Genomic DNA, 22,212 nt, shown 5'->3' on the forward strand with positions numbered 1-22,212 from the left:
ACCTTAAATTACTTCTGCTGTGATCTGGCGCGATAGAGAAAATTACAGAGTGGCGGGCGGAGATTAAAAAAAAAACTCAAACTCAAAAGAGCCATATGCCGTCACCGGAAGAGCCATATATGGCTCGCGAGCCATAGGTTCCCGGACCCCTGGTTTATAGCCTCAATGTCAGCTTGTTTGTTACTTCTCATGAAATACATTTATGCTTTAAAATTATTATTTGTTATTGTGGTGTATAGTTGTGAAGATTATCTCGCTGAACAAAAATAAATGTGAAAATTTTCAAGAAAAAAGAAGAAACAAAATCCACTGGCTCCTCCTCCCACCCCCCCCCCCCACGGCTCCAGAGCCGCCTCCCATGATACAGCCCGGTGGGTTTCAGCCCCACCGGCCTCAGTGACGGGAGGGGGGGAGGAACACGCAGCGGGAAGCGGGCAGAACAAGTCGGGACAGTTCAGCTCGTCTTGGAGGGAGCCGCTCGTTTCTATGCTCGCGGAACAATGTAGCGAATACTTTGCGACGACAACAACAACAACAACAACAACACGTCGTGTTTTTGCGATTGTCAACAGGAGCATCGATGTAGTTCTAAAGAAGATAGTCCCCCCCCGCCCCTTAAAACATATTTTTTATTATATCAAGATGCAGCCATAAACTTTTTTTTTTCGCGAGGTGGAAGTTGATTATTTTTTTCCCTCCAGTCCAAACTGTTCGAGTCGGGATGTGAAGCAGCGGCCCGCAGCAGCGCGAGAGATGGGCAAATGGGAGCTGACGATGGTAGGAAGGCTGTGTGTGTCTGTGTGTGTGTGTGTGTGTGTGTGTGCGCGTGCGTGTGTGTGTAGTCAGGGAATATATGGTGCTTTCTATGGGTTATTATGGGAAGATATATTTGTGTCTATAAGTCTTACTCTTCTTCTTCTTCTTCTTCTTCTTCTTCTTCTTCTTCTTCTTCTTCTAACAATCCTATAAATCAAAGTGTGAGTCGAGCTGCAACACGTCTCCCCTCTCATGTGTTCCTCTCATGTTGTAATAATACATTTGAGACCTGATAATCTTTTTTTTTAAATTATGATTTATTTTTTCCTTTAAACCTGAATACCTGTCAATGTAATTTTTTATATATTTTTAATGAAACAGAAGAATCCCAGCCCTGTGGTTGAAATACATATTCTGCCAGCTGCACAACAACAACAACAACAACAAGTATTCATGGATTTTTTTGCAATCGTATTTGCTTGAAATAAAACATGAATATATATACTAATATGTGGTCTGGGTCAGCGAGTAATCTCTGAATACACAAACATCACAAACTGACTTTCCTTTTTAATTATAATTTTTTAAAAACCTTTATTTTACCAGGTGAAACCCATTGAGATTAAAAGTCTCTTTCTCCAGGGTAACCTGGACAAGACGGGCAGCAACATGCACCAAACACAAAGTTACAAACAAAACACACAGAACAAGACGAGCTAAAAGAAACTCAAAGTTAAGAGGCGGTGACATCACCCAGTTCATTACTTCCTATTGTTTCAACTCTCAAGTCTCCATTCTTTTTCCTTCACATCAAACACAATCACATCTCCCATGGTTCTGACCCGAGGCTGTTGGGAGTGCTTGGTACCGGCGCACAATGCCCAGTTTCACATCTGTGGAGCCAACGACCTCTCGGGACAATGGGCTTCGTGTGATACTGGTTGGCACCGGCGGACACGGCGGCTGGACCTTCCTCCTGGCACCGAGTCATTTAAATGATCATTTACATACGAGGATGTGAGTCCTCTCGTCCGGATCACCCACTTTAAATCATTGCAGCGAGAGCAGCCAGTTTCCCTCAAATCCTTTTTTCTTTATATTCACATTGGCCGCTGGCACATATTGTCCATTAATTCATACCCAGCAGCTCGTGACGCGTAGAGCTCAGGAACTGAGATTGAACGTCTACTTGCTTTCGTCTATAGATCTGTGACATCATGCGGATGGTGAGCACCGGGTTCATGTAAGACCTGGTGTTCTTATGTAACCCATGAGGCATTTGAAGGCCCCCCCCTCACACACACACACACACACACAGATTTTTACTCATGTTCACTTTACTTGTTGTGAAAACAGCTGTGAGAAAATGTCCCCGATGATGTCATCAGGGTTACCTCGGTTCATGCTCTGGGAGTGAAACGTCAAATCCCATAGTCTTTTCTTTTACTTTTTATTCAAACCGTATTGATGTGCCGTTTGAGACCCGCAAATACGTCCTGTGAAAATGTTTTGGCAGAATTTAGAGCGTTGCAGATTTTCGGGTGAATATTCGTGAATATTTGAGCTCTAGGTTTGAAGTTATTGAACATGGCTTCCTGCCTCCGGAGTATATTAACAAATATTCATGTCCAGATGAATGAGTCCACATCGCCATTTTTGGCATCTCGAAATGGCGACAAATACAACCTTGACTTACAATTCTTGCCATATATAAAAATATTATCCTATGAGCCTCTGAAATATGGCACATCAATCAAATACCGGGAATATTGAAATTTCCATACTTTGAGGGAACGCCTTGGACCCCAAAACTTCCCATTTTACACTTTTTCTTCCATATCCAGGGGCCAGTAATGAAAGGTATGACGTCTGCCTGGCCCGTCCAGTCACTGATATCTGTTGTACACCATTCTGTCTGTGCCCCCACCAACGTGCACGGCTCTAGGAGCAGCACCTCTGAAGATATTGAACAACAAAAAATTAGGAAGACATTTGTTTTCCTGAGAAAATATGTTTTTGTTGTCTTTGTAAACAAAAAACTTTCATATCTGAAAATCTGATTTGACTATTAAGTTGCATTATGGGAAATGTAGGATCCAGCATTTTTGGCTCAAGTCAGGCTGTCTCTTTAATGACGGTAAAGATGGCGGCTATGGCTGTCTGTTCGGCTTGAGTTAAAACTACACCTGCAGAGACAAAAATGTCAAATATATTTCAACGAGACATAATTCAGTTTTGGTTCCGTTGCTCCGTCAGCAGTGACGATGCAGCTGGTGTTCAGTCCTCACAAACGATGTGTCACAGCTGTTGTGGATACTTCACATCATCTGAGAGCCGGAGCGAGGCCCTCGGTGACCCCGTTCCCCTCGTTGGGCGTTCTGGAGGAGCAGCGGCTCCAACACTGATTGATGGCGCCTCGCCGAGATCAAACGCCGTCGGACCTAAAGAAAGAAACCGTGTGTCTGAACAATATCACGACACGTACGGCCTTTACAATCCTACGAGGCTCTTTGTGTGTGTGTGTGTGTGTGTGATCGGTCGTTGGACAAAAACTCGCTGACACTTTTGCTTTGGTTGTGCTATTTTCGCTTTGCTGTTCTTCTATTTTATGTAACCTTTGAAAGTCTCGTATTTGTCCATAAACATTCGTGTGAGCCTACAAAATTCTGAGAATTTCAGATCGCTGTGCGGCAAGGAAACGAGCATCTGATGACTATTATCATTACACACTAAACTGTTGGTGTGGTTGCTCTAGGCCTGGACGGATGGGTGCGAGGAGCCCGGAGCAAACATTGCATAGTTGTTGTGGCTCATATGGGATTAGTGGGAGTTTTAGTGGGATATCATGTCACTTGTGTGTGTTGGTTCACCTGGCTTTTAAAATGTGTTTACCTTCTCATGGCCCAACCGCTGACCCGAGTGTTTTTGACCGAAAACAATCCCAAATATATATATATTTATATATATAATAATAATAATAATTTATTTTATATAGCGCTTCTCAAGTCACCCGAAGTCGCTTTACAGAGTGCAGAGTCCAGTAGTCATACACACACACAGTCATACCGGTGGTGATAAGCTACATCAGTAGCCACAGCTGCCCTGGGGCAGACTGACGGATATATATATATATATATATATATATATATATATATATATATATATATATTTGGGATTCTTATCTGTCAAACAGTATAAATATATATATATTTCTATAGAAATATATATACATTTTATATACAGGACTGTCTCAGAAAATTAGAATATTGTGATAAAGTTCTTTATTTTCTGTAATGCAATTAAAAAAACAAAAATGTCATGCATTCTGGATTCATTACAAATCAACTGAAATATTGCAAGCCTTTTATTCTTTTAATATTGCTGATTATGGCTTACAGCTTAAGAAAACTCTAAAATCCTATCTCATAACATTTTAATATTTCCTCAGACCAAGTAAAAAAAGAGATTTATAACAGCTGAGTGTTTGTCAAGGCTCAGGAAACCCTTGCAGGTGTTTCGAGTTAATTAGACAATTCAAGTGATTTGTTTAATACCCTACTAGTATACTTTTTCATGATATTCTAATATTTAGAGATAGGATATTTGAGTTTTCTTAAGCTGTAAGCCATAATCAGCAATAAATCAGAATAAAAGGCTTGCAATATTTCAGTTGATTTGTAATGAATCCAGAATGCATGACATTTTTGTTTTTTAAATTGCATTACAGAAAATAAAGAACTTCATCACAATATTCTAATTTTCTGAGACAGTCCTGTATATAGTTATATATATATATTTATATATGTATATATATTTATATATATATATTTGGGATTGTTATCGGTCAAAACAGTATAAACATATATATTTATATATATATATATAGAAATATATATATATATATTTATATATTTATCTGGGATTGTTATCGGTTAAAACAGTATAAATATTTATATTTATATACATATATATATTTATATAGAAATTAGGGCTGTCAGCGTTAACGCGTTAATCTATGCGATTAATTTGGCCGCGTTAATGCACTAAAATATTTTAACGCAATTAACGCAACTTTGTTGACTGCCGGTGTGCGTTGGAGTTGTTGCACTCCTGTGAGTGTCAAGCCGCGGCAGTCCGCCTCCTTCCTCCCGTCTGCTCCTCCATATTCACAGAGAAGCAGAGGGCGACGTGTCGGTGACGCGGGGCGGAAGGTGCAGGTGACTTTTTTTTTTTTCTCCGCCCCGATGCGCGCGCAGACACGCCGGCATGGAGCTCTGCGGCGCGCGGGACGGAGAGAGAAGAGTGACCGACACGTGGAGACAGAATGACATGCTGCTGGAGAGACGACCAACAACAGACGTTTAGTTTAATACAAGAACAAAGACGTCTTTAAGGAAAGAACCTTACATTACTTCTGCTGTAATCTGGCGCGATAGAGAACATGACAGAGGGGCGGGGCCTCACCCTGATAGAATGGTGGGGGAAACACTGGGATGTGTCATATGCAAAAGCCTTTAAAAGGTGAATTTACATGTGTTTGTAAAATCGAGAAAATGAGCCCAGACTCCAGAGGGTTAACATTACATATTTGTCAGTTTACCAAGGCCACTGGTTCTGCTGCTGTTCAGTGTTAAAGATGACAGGACCAATCTCTAATACACCTTTTCTTACTAATCTGAATGTTTCACTGAAGAAACAATTTATCATCCACAATATTAAATACCTCACTGACACTTTATAGGTAGGAGCCTCTTTGAAAACACAGCTCTGTGTGAAGTTTTGTCTTTAAAAAAGAATACAATTAAACAAGTGTCTAAAATACACGCTGTCTGGAGGGATTACTCGTTCATTTAGAAGATTTAATCTTTCGAAGAAAAAAACCCTTTTAATCGCGATTAATCGCGATTAATTAATCGCAATTTCAAAATGTGCGATTAATTAGTTAATTTTTTTAAATCGATTGACAGCCCTAATAGAAATACATATATATTTCTCTATATATATATTTCTATAGAAATATATATATTTATATTTATATACATATATATATTTCTATAGAAATACATATATATTTATTTATATATATTATATATATATATATATTTGGGATTGTTATCGGTCAAAACAGTATAAATATATATATATTTGCTTATTTGACACGAGCATTGACGCACATTATTTCCCACCTCTGCCATCCCCAGAACCCAGTGCAGGAGTGGGGTGAGGAGTTCGAGGACGGAGCGGTTTATGGGATCACTCTGCGCCGGGAGCCCGTCCCCTCCGACGCCGACCCCATCGAGGAGAATCCGTGCTGCGCTTTCGTGCATTACCGAACCTGCAAGGTGCGGCGTCTGAAGGCCGCCACCCTGGAGCTCCTGGTGAACCAGCTCTTCGACCCCGGCAGCCAGGAGCAGGACTACGGCAGGATCTTCCTCTCCACGTACAGAACCTTCACCGGCACCTCAAAGCTCATAGAGCTGCTGTTCCAGAGGTACAATCACCCTTTGTAGAGAATACACTCAATAAGATGAAAAGATTGATACCACGTGCCTTTACAGCTACATTTAGCTTAGCTGAGCACAAAGACTAGATTCTGGGAAAACACACCGTGGCGGTGCGTCAGGATCTTTTTATACATTGTTTCCCTGACAAGGCGACCATCTCTTGCCTGCTTTGATGTCATAATAAGCACATAGCAGGTGCTCATTATCGTGAGGCTTTCAACAACAACAATTATGCAGACGGTGGTTTCAGACTGCGGTTTGCTCCAAGACGGGAGTAAATAAGAATTTGTTTTTCTTCTCCCAATAGAGACAATGCCGTCTCTGATGTGGACAACAGTGAAAGCTACAGTAGGTAAGTGGATGACCTTTGAGTTCAGAGTTTGCTTGACCCGTTAATATTCTTATTCTTATTTTGAATACATCACTGTGGCTTAAAGTGTCGTGTAAAATAGTGAAACTGTAATGACTCTCCCGCTGCCTCCTCAGCCCTCTGTTGGCCTTCGTCCAGACATGGTTGGATGAGTACAGTGAGGACTTCAGGGATCCTCCTTTGCACCCGGCACTTAGGCTGCTGTTGGATCACCTGAGGATCAGCTCTGCAGTTCACAACGACATGCGCAGTCAGCCCAACTTCAGCTCGCTGGCTGGGCAAGCTGACGCACTGCTCAAGAGGTTCCAGAGAGAAGGTGACCCTCCACCACGAGACAAGACCTCAAAAATGATCCGTGCCGTTGTGCCGCAGTTGTCCCGCAAAAAGCCGGGCTCACTATTTTCTTGATCTGCTGTGTTTCTTCAGCAGAAACCGAGACAAATGTTCCTCCCGCCCCGGCAGACACGGAGCAGGATGAGGAGGGTTCTGGTGATGAGGATTCGGGATGGGAACCCTCTCCGGATCCAGGTGGCATCATGGATTTCTCTGCTGCAGCCATCGCCGAACAGCTCACCCGAACGGACTCCGTACGTGAGAGAATGGGTTTTTTGGAAGGTTCCCCTCATTTCTATTGGTGAACATTGACGGTTTTAAGGCAGCTAACTGGGGTTTTCATGGTGGTTTCAGGCTCTGTTCGTCAAAGTGGTGCCATACCAGTGTCTGGGCTGCGTGTGGTCGCAAAGAAGCAAGAAGGAAAACATGTCGCCAACCATCCGAGCCACCGTCGCACAGTTCAACGCCATCACCAGCCAGGTCATCATGTCGCTGCTCTGCCGGCCGACAGACGCCACCTCCGGCCTGCCGCCCACGACACCGGCTCAAAGGGCCCGCATCATAGAGAAGTGGATCCGAGTAGCCCAGGTCAGTCGACAACCCATCATAGAAGGAGAATGACGAGCAGCACAAAGCATGGGGACCATTGCTGTACGAGTCAAAGTGCTTCCACTGAATCTCAAGTTGTTTCCTTTGCAGGATTGTCGTCGGCTAAAGAACTTCTCCTCTCTCAAGGCGCTCCTGTCGGCCCTTCAGTCCAACGCCGTTTACATGCTGAGGAAGACCTGGGCTGCTGTCAGCAGGTAGCGTGTGCTGCTCTACATAATTGTCCTTTGAACCCTCATCAAGTGCAATTCAATGTCACTGACCAGAGCAAGTCAGCAAATGTCCTCGCCCTTTGGTGAGCCATGTGCTGCAGTCAGCCGGTTAATGGACAATGCAGTAAGCCATTATAATGTCACGGGTAACTTCATGGTGTGCTCTTTGTGGTCGAGGACCAAGTACAGTTGTATAGTAGTAGATTATTAAAGTCTAAGTTGCTGCACATTTACTACATACTGTCTCTGTTGTTGTAGGGATAGCATGGCCACGTTCGATAACCTCTGGGAAACCTTCCCCGATGAGAACTGTGTTCTGACCAACAGAGAGATCCTGGTCGAGGTGAGGAGGAAACCGCTTCATCCCAGTGTTAACAGGGACTGTGGTCTGGCTATTGAAGTCCATGTAAATAAAATAAAATAACCCATATCAGAATCAAGACTTTATGGTTGCTGAGATATACACACGCCATTTTCATCATTATTATAATATATATACATGTATGCATGCACATTTCGGAGTATCCCTCTTAGTTATGCTAGCCTACATTGCATTTCATGTCCTTTAGCCGACGCTTTTATCCAAAGCTACTTACGATAAGTGAATTCAACCACGAGGACAAACTCAGAACAACAAGAATCAAGAAAGTAACATTTCTTCAAGAAACCCAAACCACGTAATACCACGAGTAATACCACGAGTAATACCACGAGTAATACCACGAGTATTACCACGAGTAATACCACGAGTAATACCACGAGTATTACCACGAGTAATACCACGAGTAATACCACGAGTAAGGGCCATTCAAGAGCACCAAGGTGCTAATCTGTTTTTATTTAAGGTATAGTCGAAAAATGTTTTTAGTGTTTGGCGGAAGATGTAGGCCAAGAGACTTTCTGCTGTCGATGTTGATTTTGTCGAGTGTTTAGCTCGAAACCGACTTAGTTAGAAAGCTAGAAAAGCTCTAAAACTACTTGGTCGTAAGTTAGAAAGCCAATGTAGCCAACTGTGAAGCAAAGTAAGCTGACTTAGTCCGTCAACAGTAACGTTAGCTAACAAGCTAAACATTTTGAGCTATAGCGTTGTTTGATTAAAGAGCTAATAGTAACTAGTTAATTGTCTGAGTCTCTTTTTAAGTGATGCTACTAGACACAACTGCTACATGCATGCTAGTTGCTAGCTAATGTTAGCCAGTTATAAAGTAGAGTAATTGTATTATAATAGCCAAAACTACTACTAAAATTACGAGTAATTAATATGTAAATGTTACTGAACATTTTTTAGATTTAGTTTTATCACTTTTCTTTATTTGAAAAGGTATAGATAATTCAATTCAATTCAATTCAGTTTATTTGTAGAGTCCAATTTCACAAATTACAAATTTGTCTCGGAGTGCTTTACAATCTGTACACATAGACATCCCTGCCCCAAAACCTCACATCGGATCAGGAAAAACTCCCAAATAACCCTTCAGGGGAAAAAAATGGAAGAAACCTAATAATAATACTTTTAGTGTTTATATATTCTAGTGACCATAAACGTAAGAGGGTAGTTCACTGTACAAATACCACAAAGAATGGTTCCCATATTGATGTTTCGTAATGGATTTTTTTCTTCTTTTCTCATTATTCTTTAGAGTTTAATATTTATTGAAAGGTTTAATGTGTGTTAATGGGAAACTTGAAGCTTCAAGTACACCGTGTTCCCTCTTTTTCTTTTATGAAGCCTCCTTTAGGCGACTGCGTCAGAGGCCACTTGTGTCTCGTGACAATGAAAGGGCTCTAAAGTCAATAGATCACACAGTGGGTCGACCTGTATTCTCTGCACGCAATTGCCCAGCAACCTTCACTCGTATTTAGTGTATTAACTGCTTCACAAAAATATTCAATGGGATCTATTCCCTGGGCAATACTTTTATACGCCCCACTTTTGTTAACTTCTTCTCCTCCGTCTCACTTGTCAATGTGGTTTCAGGCGCTGTCTTTTATTAAGAAGGCTTTTTATTACCTTCGCATTGAAAATGCGGAAGGTAATGTTTTGATCGCCGTGTATTTATTTATTTATTTTTATGTGTTACTCGCATAACACAAAAAGTATTAAACCGAATCGCATGAAATTTGGTGGGATGATTGGTTATTATCCGGGGACCATTTGATTAGATTTTGGGATCAATCGGGTCAAAGGTCAAGGTCATGAAAAGGTCAAAATCTTCTTTTTACCATAGCACGGTCAATTTTTATCCAATTGGCATGCAACTAATGCCAAAATGTTCATAATTCAATGCCCAATCTTGTGATATGCGAAGGTATGCGCTCTACCGAGTGCCCATTCTAGTTATTCGATGTAAACAGTCAATCATGCATTTGCTGAAAGCCTAATTGCTGTTTTTGACATATTAATCCCAAAGACTCAAGAGGGAATGCTTGGTTGTGGCCTCCCTGCCTTTCACTAGATAATGATTAAACAGGATGTCCAAGTTAATGTGTAGTAAGTCTTATGTTGTTGTATTGAAAAACTTGCTTCATAAGCCAGTTTACTGTTTGACAACACACTTCATTTAAAGACCCCATGCACATGCTTGTGTGCATGCATGTAATTGATTATATACCTTTTTATTGTATAGACTATAACTGAAAATAGCTCCGTCTGACCTACTTCTTCGACAGGACGGAAGTCAAGCGACCGCGGATAAAATGTCTCCAAAGATATCCAAGCGATGTCCGACCCCAAGACAGATGGTAAGCCATACCTCAGGATGGGAAAGGTGTGAGAGGATTATAAGCCCGGGGTCGTAGTTATCAGAAGCAACCTTTCTTTTTCTGCCACATATCAAATGAGTGTTTGACAATATGACCAATTTTTTGTGTAACTTGGGGCAGGGTTTAGTTTCAAAAAGACATTTTCCATATCGTACAGCTCTGAAAGCCACAGGAGAAAACGATTTGACTCGGTGTGGGCAGAGTGTCTCTGGCATGGCAGATACCCAAACCTATCTTTAGCCCTCGCGCTGCGTTGAACACGTTTCAGGTGGCCCCCGATCACCAGGATTATAGGACAGTAATAATAGACGACAGCGGGATCTTTTATGAGTCATACGCAACATTCTCCTGGGCTGTAACGCGAGCCCACAGTGCAGCCGACTGGGACTTCTCTTGTGTGAAATGTCGTTAGAAATCAACCCATTTAGTGTGTGTGTGTGTGTGTGTTTGTATAATGACTGGATTCAAGGGACACAAATAACCAGACACAGTGACACAGGAAGCTACTGCTGTAACCCTAATGGACGGAGTGTGCTTGCATGTCTCTCTGCAGAGCTCCTCCAGTGGGTCGGTTCCTTACCTCGGCACCTATCTGACCGTCCTCACCATGCTGGACACCGCTCTGCTGGACACAGTGGAGGTACATGACGTTGCCCGAGGAACACGAGTTCCTGTGCTTGACCGTGATAATTGTTAGGCATGTACTGTACCGCAACATATTTACTTTAATCCCACTGTTTAGCATTTGTGAGCAGTATTTAAACTGACTGCTTGTCGACAATTAATATTGACACTACTGTTCAGAAGTATGGGGTCACCCAGACGATTTTGTGTTTTCCATGAAAACACACACTTTTATTTAAATCCCCATTATGCAGTTTTTCCCTTTTAGCGCCCCCTTCAGTTTTGGAGGTATTTAACGTTTACTTCAGTGTCGTAAATACCCAGTTACAATAGATGCAGCCTCGCATACACTTGTATTGATGACCAGACGAAGTCAGAAACCAAGAAATGATGTCAACCGATAAGCTAAGAATATTCAAAGATTTTACATAAATATGACTGCATAGTTTTATTCATTGTGATATCGGAGATGAATGCTAACATAACCAAAAGAATGACAACATTTAGTTTAGATGAAATACCGATCGCGTTTTCAGCCTATATACTGTAACGTCTCGGACGTTATGGCACTGATGACACGGAGACGGGACGACGTTATTACTCCTCCTTTATTGGGCATCCACCAACACAGACAGCGTGCTCCTCTCAGCTCAGCAGCTCGAACGTCAACAACAACGGTTCCCGTCAACCACCCTTAACTCCCCTTTTCCGACAGGTTAACCCCGCCTCCCCTCTACTCCGCCAATCACAGACACGCCCCCTCGACCAGCATGCACGGTGCCACACTGATTGACAGCCACTTCACAGGGTCGCTACAATACCTTGTTTTCTAAATGTTTGAATGTGGAGTACGTGTGATCGAATACAATATTGTTGACAACACCAAAAAGCTACATATTCATAATTTACATAGGAACGTGTAATTCATTACAAGAGACTTCGCTTGCTTCGCCCTTATTCTGTAGCTGCGAGCGTGGAGTGGCACTATATGACATTGCGTAATCACTGCCAGAAAGCAGGTCGAAGTACATCCGCCCCAGATCGGGCGGCTCCAGAATCCTACATAGCGGAGTTATTTCCCCACAGACCCCCGATGGCGGAGCCGCAAATCGCCATATTAAAAGTCATTGTAGCGGCACAATTTTTTTCAAGCTGTTATTTTAAGGTACAATTGTTGCATAATGTTACTTTAACAAATGAATTGAAAAATGAATCGAAAATATAGTCACGACATTCATTGACAAAGTTAGAGAAACATATTTTTATTTTAAATATTAATTTTGTTCTTCGAGCTCAAAGGAAGGCCAGTTTTATAGCTTCTCTCACCAGCATAACTGTTTTCAGCTGCGCTCGCATAAAAAGGGTTTTCAAGGGTTTTCTGCCCCTCCGTTAGTCTTCTAACACACCTATGTAGAGATTTCATAAAAAAACTGAGAATAGTCATTTACCACATTAACAATGTATAGAGTGTATTTATGATTAATTTAATGTTATCTTTATTTAAAGAAACAGTGCTTTACTTTGAAAAATAAGGACATTTAGAAGTGACCCCAAACTTTTGAACGGTAGTGTATATAGAGGCCAATATGATACGTTCGTTTAACTTTTTTATGAAGTTAAATGTCATCTTGAGGTAACGTTACATTCTGCTAAGCTAACGTTAGCTACTTTTCTTCTTCTTCATCCATCATTGTTTAGTTACCGACTCGTTTAGTAACATGCAACACAATGATCAAGATGTGAGTTCAACCCAAAAGTATAATTATCATTTACAGAGTTAGAGAACAAAAAGCCATGAGGACATTTAGCGTTCGCTAATGGCGGCTTTATCACCCACTAGCTTGAGCTTCTCTTGCTTTAGCTGTCTGATGTGGAATCCAGTTACTTCGGTTTTTGTCGTTGCTGCATATTTTAAAAGCGTTTTCCCCCCAAAATAATTCCCTGGCATAATAACTGTGAGGAAATAAAACAGTGAACTAGTTATTGACGATTTACTGTATGTGGGTTGTAAATGACATGAATACATATTTAAAAGAGGTTATCGTGTTTGCTTACAACAACATAGCAATGTGTTATAAACCATTGAATACTCATTGCTACGCTGTATATAAATAATAAATGGGGGGGGGGGGGGGGCGTTAGGCTATGTACATTAGTAAAAAAAAATAATCTAATTAATCATTGACAAATGCACTAAATCAGTACGTCTCTTTCAACAGGGCGGCCTCATTAACTTTGAGAAGAGGAGGAGGGTAAGTTCCTCTTTTATGTATTCCCCTTTTTTATGAATTATCTTTTTCCACAGTGTAGTAAAAAAAAGTACAAACGTGTCCACGTCACACTGTGCAGCATATTTTCATTGGACCTTCTCTCGGCACACGACTTGCTGAAAGCTCGAGACCCTTTTGGACATCGTCTCATGAAGGACTTTACTCCATGTCGTACCTCGTGTCGGGAGTCAGAACATCTCTACCCCTGTTCACCCCCCCGCCCTGCAGGAGTTTGAGGTTCTGTCTCAGATCCGTGTGCTGCAGGCGTCCTGCTCCCAGTACAGCCTGCCCCATCACCCCAGGATCGCCGCCTGGCTGCGGGGTCACAAGCTGCTCACCGACCAGGAGAGGTGAGAGGTTTCATTCGCCCCCTTCCACCTGACGTTCTGATCGCAGCCCGTTAAAGGTTTCCATAAAGGATCTGAAGGATGGTAAACGTTCCTCAGAGTTCAGGCAAACAGAGGTATGTTGCTCTGATAATGTGGTTGTAGGGCGCAGTGTGCATTAATCACAATGTCGTATAGAGTCGGCTAATCGGTTGTTATCAGCTGAGACGTGGGTTTAGCGCGGCCTCGTCCTAAAGGAGACACTCATCTGACGTTTATAATGCGATAATAATTCGATACAAACTAATAAAACCAAACTCTGGTGGTGAATCAGCTCAATGTCATAAAATCTGTCGATGCATAAAAAGGCTGAAAGCATGACAAGGATCTCTGCTCCCTACAGAACACACCTGGAACACAAAATATGACATAATATATTGCAGTCGCCATATTTAGCAAAAAGAAAGGGCACCTGTGTCTCTTTAATTAACCCTTTGATTGTGTCAACCTGAGAGAACCAACTACACAGTTTACAATGACGTTCACTCTGGTATATTCTTTGGTGAAATAAAGTCAAATAAAAGAGATTCTTCAAATACACATCAATGGAACATTTTACATCCATCGAAATGAAACGAGGCAAATATGACAGCAAACAAAAATAAGTCGTTTTATATGCAGGTTTGTCTTTTTTAGAACTGGATCAGACCGGTTCCACTGTAATAGAGACCAAGGCTGTGTAGTGATTACTATACACTTCAATGTGGACTCTCCCTTTAGGTAGAACGTGCACCGCCCTGGTCCTCAGGAAGTGGTCAGATAGAGACCTATCTGACCACATATAGCCTTCTATAGTCACACATGTCCAAAATGGAATATTAATCGCCACAATAATTATTATGCCACCAATTTATGCGTGTTTGTAAAATTGTTGCGCTAACAATTCGTTAGCTAAACAGATTATTAACCAAAAGTCAATAATCTGTTTAGCTAACGAATTGTTAGCGCAACAATTTCACGACTGTTTAAAACACACTTTGTTGTCCTCAATGTGTGGAAATCCATCGTAGATTCTCATGTCCGGTTGTCTTCCAGCTACGAGCTGTCCAGACAGCTGGAGCCTCCGCTGGACGTGTGCTCGCCGACTCCCTGGGGCCACCGCACACTCTCAAAGAAGCTCTCCTCGTGAGTACGGTGCACACACACTCACTAACACACACTCACAAACACACTCACTAACACACACTCACTAACACACTCACTAACACACACTCACTAACACACTCACTAACACACTCACTAACACACACTCACTAACACACACTCACTAACACACTCACTAACACACACTCACTAACACACACTCACTAACACACACTCACTAACACACACTCACTACTCACTCACTAACACACACTCACTAACACACACTCACTACTCACTCACTAACACACTCACTAACACACACTCACTAACACACTCACAAACACACTCACTAACACACTCACTAACACACTCACTAACACACTCACTAACACACTCACTAACACACACTCACTAACACACTCACTAACACACACTCACTAACACACACTCACTACTCACTCACTAACACACTCACTAACACACACTCACTACTCACTCACTAACACACTCACTAACACACACTCACTACTCACTCACTAACACACACACTCACTAACACACACTCACTAACACACACTCACTAAAACACACTCACTAACACACTCACGACTCACTCACTAACACACTCACCAACACACACTAACACACTCACTAACACACACTCACTACTCACTCACTAACACACACACTCACTAACACACACTCACTAACACACACTCACTAAAACACACTCACTAACACACACTCACTACTCACTCACTAACACACACTCACTAACACACTCACTAACACACTCACTAACACACACTCACTACTCACTCACTAACACACACTCACTAACACACTCACTAACACACTCACTAACACACACTCACTAACACACACTCACTAACACACACTCATAAACACACTCACTAACACACTCACTAACACACTCACTAACACACTCACTAACACACACACACACACTCACTAACACACTCACTAACAGACACTCACTAACACACTCACTAACACACACTCACTACTCACTCACTAACACACTCACTAACACACTCACTAACACACACACTAACACACTCACTAACACACACTCACTAACACACACTCGCCTCAATACACACGCCTGTGCAGCCCGGCCGTCCCAGGTCCTTTCTGTGTGGAGTTTGGGCTGTTCTCGTGGTTCTGCAATACCCTGCACTGCTTCCCCACCATCATAAAGTGACATGCACTGCAGCCTCAGTCCGTCTGATGGATGTGAATGACCTGGTGTGGTTTGAGGTCAGAGGCGCCGATTGGCTGCCACGCTTCTGTCAGTCTGCCCTAGGGCAGCTGTATACGATGTAGCTTACCACCACCGGGATGACTGTGTGTGTGTATGACTACTAGACTCTGAACTCTAAAGCGACTTTGGGTATTTAGAAAAGCGCGATATAAAATTGAATGTTATTATTACTTACCACCACTTTTGGGTATTTAGAAAAGCTGAGAAATTGAAATGTTATTATTAGCCACCACCACACACACTCACTAACACACACTCACTACTCACTCACTAACACACTCACTAACACACACTCACCACTCCTGCTGCTCCAACACACACCTACTTGACACACACTCCTCCATACTATACACACACTATACACACTGCTAACACACACTCACTACCACACACTCCTTGCTACTCCCACTCACTCTTAACACACTCACAAACACACACTTACCTCCCTCTGGCCTACCAACACTACTCACTCACTAACTTACACACTCACTAACACACACTCACTGCCCTCCAAACACACTCACTAACACACTCTCCTACTCACTCACTATACACACTGCTTACACTCCACTGGCACTCCTACTGCTCCACTAACACACTCACTCTAACACACACCCTGCTTGCTCTGCACTCTTCTAACCACACACATAACACTTGCTACACACACTCACTCACATGCTACACTCCACTAAAACACACCACTAACACACACTCACTACTCACTCACTGCAACACACACCACTAACACACTCTACTAACAACACACTCACTACACTCTTCTTACACTCACTAACACACCACTGCTCACTCAACACACTCTACCAACACACCTCACTGTACACACACTCACTAAATACACACCTCACTCAACACACACTCACTAACACACTCCACCAACACACTCACTAACACACTCTTACCAACTCACACTACTAACACTCACCAACACACACCACCAACACACCACCAACACTCCTACCACACACTCACTACTAACACACTTACCTTAACACACATCTATCTATTCACATTCATAACAGTAACTTCATAACACAATCTCTGATATATCATCACTCACTAATTCACAGTCACTAAATCTAACATGCTGTTCACTAAAGCACCACTAAACACACTCATGAGCACTTACAACCCACTACACAGGGAAATCTATTAACAACGACTACACATCACTAAACATATGTCACTATTAAATTCTAACATGTACTAAAGACATTATTTCATATGATCACAGCTACTAAGCACAACCATAATGGTGTACAGCTACACTATCATCAAAGCGTGCTCATTAACACACTGTACCTAAACAAATCACCGTGGTGAGGTGTGTCGTCCCAAGGACTTCTGTTGAGTTGCATGTCCCATCACTGCAAGCACGCCTCTAGCTCCGCTCCTTCCGCACCATCACACATCCTCCATGCCATCCATGACGGTAGTATTGATATGATGTTCACCAGAAATGTGAACCTGCTGCGTTGGCTCCACGCTCTGTCAGGTCCGCCTCCCGGGACTATGCGCTAAAGATCAAGCACCGCAGTAACCCCGGCGATGGAGACTGACCCAGCGTCCCTTGTCGCACGTCGTGACGCATAAAGCGCTTGCTTTAGCCCCTTTATTCAGCGTCTCTCAGTGACCCACAGCTCATAAACGCATGTGTCACAGCCTCTCGATCCGCACTCCCGACCACATCGACTCGTACCAGACTGTCACCCTGCTCGTACTCTCGACTGACACAGAACCGCGACCTCTTCGAAGGAAAGACTCTTCAGAAAGTCGCGAGCGCCGCTTTGACATGCACTTCTCCAAGCTGCTCATACGGCATGAGCAGCTCTTGTTAACCCATCCGACGGTCCACTGGTGACTTTACTGGCCAGTTCCCAACGGCACGTTACAAAACCTCATGGTGAGCCGATTCCACGTGCTGACACACCATAAAACACAGTCAATATTCTCTGAATATGCTTTATTGTTCAATGCTCGTTCTTAACGATGAAGATTAAATTGCTTCGTTTTCGATTACGTATCAAGTGCGTAAAACACTTTACTTAATCCGCTCCTAGTGCGATGACATCTTCAAGCGATTATCTCAGCACTCGTGACCGCTTCAATGCCATGTACCGGCTACGATACATATCTGTCGTCGTGATCCATGATACTGTGTGGCTCCATTGTAGTGAGCAAACCTATCGTCGTGCACTGCTATCATTCTTTTTTAGTGTGTACTCGCCGTGATAATTCACGTCCTGTACCAAAGCTTCCGTTGGGTTCGAGCGCTGGTAGATGCATGCCAGTATATTAAACCGCTCGTGACCCGCTTTCATTCAGTGATTCACTGCTCCTGCAGGACAATGCTGTATTTACAGTACTCAGAAATGATGTCCTTGACTGAGGATTGGCATTCCTGATCGTGTAGATCCAACCATCGCAGCATTGAACTTTTAGATACCCGAGCGGACTGACATGTGCAAACGTTCATAAGAGACAAAGGAGTTAAAGAAGGTTTGTTAATAATTTATATGCAGCTGTGTCTCTATGATAGCAGCAACTGTCATTTGATCAGCTGGTCATGAGGATACATCACTTTTATGTTTTGCCTGGATGTACCTGATGACTCTCTGGAAGAGTCAGTTGTTGAAGAGCACTTAGATGAGCGTATTAAAAAAAAAAAAAAAACTTTTATTAATTTAATTACTTTTTTAAAATTAAAGTATTCAACACACTCGGGTCAGACATGTGAACTGTGGATGACTGAGATCGGAATTGTAATCGTTTTAATGACGTCAGCTGATGCCAAGACTCTCGTGAGACAGCTGATAAGGATCATATTTCATATTTCGGATAGTTGGCGCACGAGGACTCTTTACAAAGAGGAGTAAAATCCCTGGTTTCAGGCTCGGAGCGTCGAGAGCCTTGCTCAAGGGCACAGAAGAAAGAAACTGACCTATCTCCGCTGTCCATGCAGATTTTGGGCTTTGAGATGGTCCAACATAACAAACTATTCATAACTCTTGTGATCCAGGAATAAAATGTAAAACGAAGAGAAATAAACGGTTTAACAAACACGGTTTCAGTCCTCGTGGTTCTGAACTGCAGCTCCTGGTTAAGTTTCCTTATTGCAGTATCAACATTCCAGCACTACTTCTCATGAACTCCTTATAAACAAGGTCATGTTAGAGCTCAAGATATGCTATACGCCAAAACTACTTGTAACAGCCCTGAATAAAACAATGAATGTTTCTATTATATAATAGAAATTTAAGTAAAGATAACCTACGTCTCCTGTTTCAAAAAAAATTGAACTTCAAATATAATACAGTATTTGCCACAGAGAACTTGATATACATTATAGAATAAAAAAGTGCACATTTATTTCAAAATAAAACGTGTAATGAAAATAAATGTACATATGGACAGGTCCAGGTTTATATACAGAAGCAATCAAAAACATGGTAAAATATTGTAAATTAAGGTTAGCTTTCTTTCTTCCATCCCACGACCTCCTTCAACCTATTTTTTGTTTTGTTTTCAATGGATTTCAAAGGTTTTATTGGAAATGTGAGGTTTGTTTGATTAGTAAACCGCAGCTTTAAAGATGTGTTGCTTATGAATTGAAAATAATAAGACTTGAAAACTATTTTATTAAATACACATTAAATATTGGCTTCTCAAGGCGAACACATACACTTGAGGTAAGTCGGTGCATTGGTATACATTGGAAACACAAGAATAACTTATTAAGAACACAAAGGTGAAGTCAAGCAAACAAAAGCACCGTTCCCAAGAATGTCTTGAGAGTGAATAATCTTTTTTCTTCTGTAATTTAAACTTAAATTACTTAAATAAATAAAGCAACTAACTCCTCCTGAAACCCGGTCCATTCATTTGTGTCCTCTGGTGGACATTTTGGTTTTGCATCTCTCCTTTTACTCATTTGAGTTCTCCTGCGTCTAAAGAGGACATCCGGGGCTTTCCAGTGACACCCCGTGGATCGAAGTGGGACAACGACAACATGGAAAGTCAAATATTGCTTAATTGTTGTCTTTTTACTATGATATTCATATATTTTCTTGTTTATTAACATGCCAGGAATGAGATATTGTGTTCTGAAGCCTTTCAGTTATTTGTTAAAAAATAAATCCTTTTATGAACGTTAATTATAGTGGATACCAGGACAACATGTATGTATTTAATGACTCGACATTGTTGTAGGAGACAGAACTCAAGCAGAAAAGATTCTGTACAAAGAAGAAGAAGAAGAAGAAGAAGAAGAAGAATACAAACAAATAGATTTGTGTAAGGTTTATTTATTATTCCTGTTCATACCTTTTATTTATTGATGTTATCTTCCATCCTAAGCATTCCCAGAGCATTGAGAACAAAGTCAGATGTACTATCAACACGATGGATGAACCATTTTGTTTTGTAATCACGTTGAATGTATTATTGGTTTAATATCACTAACAGCCATCATTGGTCTGCTAGAGTGGACATGCTGTAAAATACAAAATAAAAATAATGTTCAACATGTTTATTGTAAGATGTTTGTTTTAACTCTAAATAGGAAATCACAAACAAATGAGAAGTTGGAAGACGGTATTTCCCTTCAGGAGGTTAACAGTGACTTTCACACACTGTAAATCAGGGGTATTCAACTAAAATGTTAAGAGGTCCAGTTAGAGAAATTTTCTTGAAGCAAAGGTCCAGAAGATCATAATGTCTAACTATTTAGTGTGATATATATAGCCTGGTAGTTGTATCAACATCTGCATGTAATCAATACCTTTCAAATCAAATGAATTCAGTACGATTAAAACACTTTTAAACAATATTTATTATCATGTAACATAGAACTGGACTGCAGATATGTATAATGTTCTCATGAACTAAATTAAAATAGGGCTGCATTTTAAAATAAAATAAATACAAAATGAAAATTGTGCATGTAATAATAAATAATAATAATCAAATAAAGTGCTTAACTTCAGAAAAATTAAATAAAGGGAGGAAAAGCTTAAATTTCCCCATTTGTTTCACAGTCTCAAACAATTTTACAGATAATAAATCTCAACACATCTTAACAATTGAACAGTTTTAGAGCATCACTCTTGCATCCCACTCCCCCACTTGTTTGCTCAGTGTGAGAATTGAGCTCTAGCTTGTCCTGCCAGGACTTTAAACCTGGGCTTGAATGGAGTCAGGGCCATCCTCATGCACATGTGGAGGTGCTCATTGGTGAGCCTCGAACGATATTTATTTTTGATGATATTCATCGTGGAGAAAGCTGCCTCGCAGTTGTAGGTGGAGCCAAACATGGTCAAGATGTATATGGCAACTTTCCTCAGACCTGGAAAAGCTGTCTCAGGGACCGTTTGGAGCCAGAAAGTGGAAGGGTCAGTTCTTAGAAACTGCTCTTTCAGGGACACATCTGCTTGGAGATCAACCAGTTGCATCTGGAGAGGCCCAGGATTTACCCATTTCAAGTGCTGTGTGACTTCCTTTGAGAACCCCCTGACATCAGTGATGATAAATGGGTTCTGAATTAACATGGTGAGCTGCTGTCCAAAGCTGAAGCTGTCAAAACGGTTGCTGAAGTTTACGATCAGCTTATCAATGAAGTCAACAAAAGAAGACGCATCTCTCTGTCCCTGAACCTGTTCCTGCACTGCTGGGAAGTGTGCACAGTCTCCCTGCAGGTCTTCCTTGAACAACTCAAGTTTCTTTTGAAAGGAGCGGACAGCGGTCATCAGTTCAGAAATTGAATTGTCCTTGCCTTGTAGCCTCAAATTCAGTTCATTCAGATGTGCAGTGATATCAACCAAAAAGGCCACATTATCCATCTGTTTATCATTTCCTAAAAAGAGAGAAAACTGTGTTGCTTTCTGATGTGTTAGCTCTGCCAAAAAAGATGCTACTTCCCTCCTGATGGACCAAAAGCGCGCTAAGACCCTCCCTTTGCTGAGCCATCTCACATTATTGTGCAGCAAAAGATCATCAGCATT

At 41.6% G+C, this 22,212-nt stretch overlaps 1 protein-coding gene across 2 annotated transcripts; it reads left to right on the plus strand.

Moving 5' to 3' along the window:
• Positions 1-440: 440 nt before the first annotated feature.
• LOC130189329 (ral guanine nucleotide dissociation stimulator-like 1) lies at positions 441-15,001 on the plus strand. Of its 2 annotated transcripts, none has more exons than XM_056408116.1 (13): positions 441-777; positions 5,958-6,247; positions 6,568-6,612; positions 6,747-6,946; positions 7,057-7,217; positions 7,318-7,551; positions 7,663-7,766; positions 8,040-8,124; positions 10,452-10,523; positions 11,098-11,184; positions 13,388-13,420; positions 13,667-13,788; positions 14,860-15,001. In XM_056408116.1, the coding sequence occupies exons 1-13, from the start codon at positions 754-756 to the stop codon at positions 14,951-14,953; spliced, it is 1,551 nt and encodes a 516-aa protein (XP_056264091.1). In that variant the 5' UTR covers positions 441-753; the 3' UTR covers positions 14,954-15,001. The 2 variants fall into 2 exon arrangements, with proteins under 2 accessions (XP_056264091.1, XP_056264092.1); XM_056408117.1 differs by having other exon boundaries at positions 7,060-7,217.
• Positions 15,002-22,212: the final 7,211 nt, after the last annotated feature.

Source organism: Pseudoliparis swirei, chromosome 23 (genome assembly GCF_029220125.1).
Source record: "Pseudoliparis swirei isolate HS2019 ecotype Mariana Trench chromosome 23, NWPU_hadal_v1, whole genome shotgun sequence".
NCBI classification, from domain to species: domain Eukaryota; kingdom Metazoa; phylum Chordata; class Actinopteri; order Perciformes; family Liparidae; genus Pseudoliparis; species Pseudoliparis swirei.

What these genes read in the sequence shown, in the direction of transcription:
- LOC130189329 (XM_056408116.1), top strand. Translation starts at nt 754, where the DNA reads ATGGGCAAATGGGAGCTGACGATG. An exon ending in AGCTCACCCGAACGGACTCC is followed by an intron (nt 7,218 to 7,317) that starts GTACGTGAGAGA and finishes TGGTGGTTTCAG; the next exon opens with GCTCTGTTCGTCAAAGTGGT. An exon ending in GTCCGACCCCAAGACAGATG is followed by an intron (nt 10,524 to 11,097) that starts GTAAGCCATACC and finishes GTCTCTCTGCAG; the next exon opens with AGCTCCTCCAGTGGGTCGGT.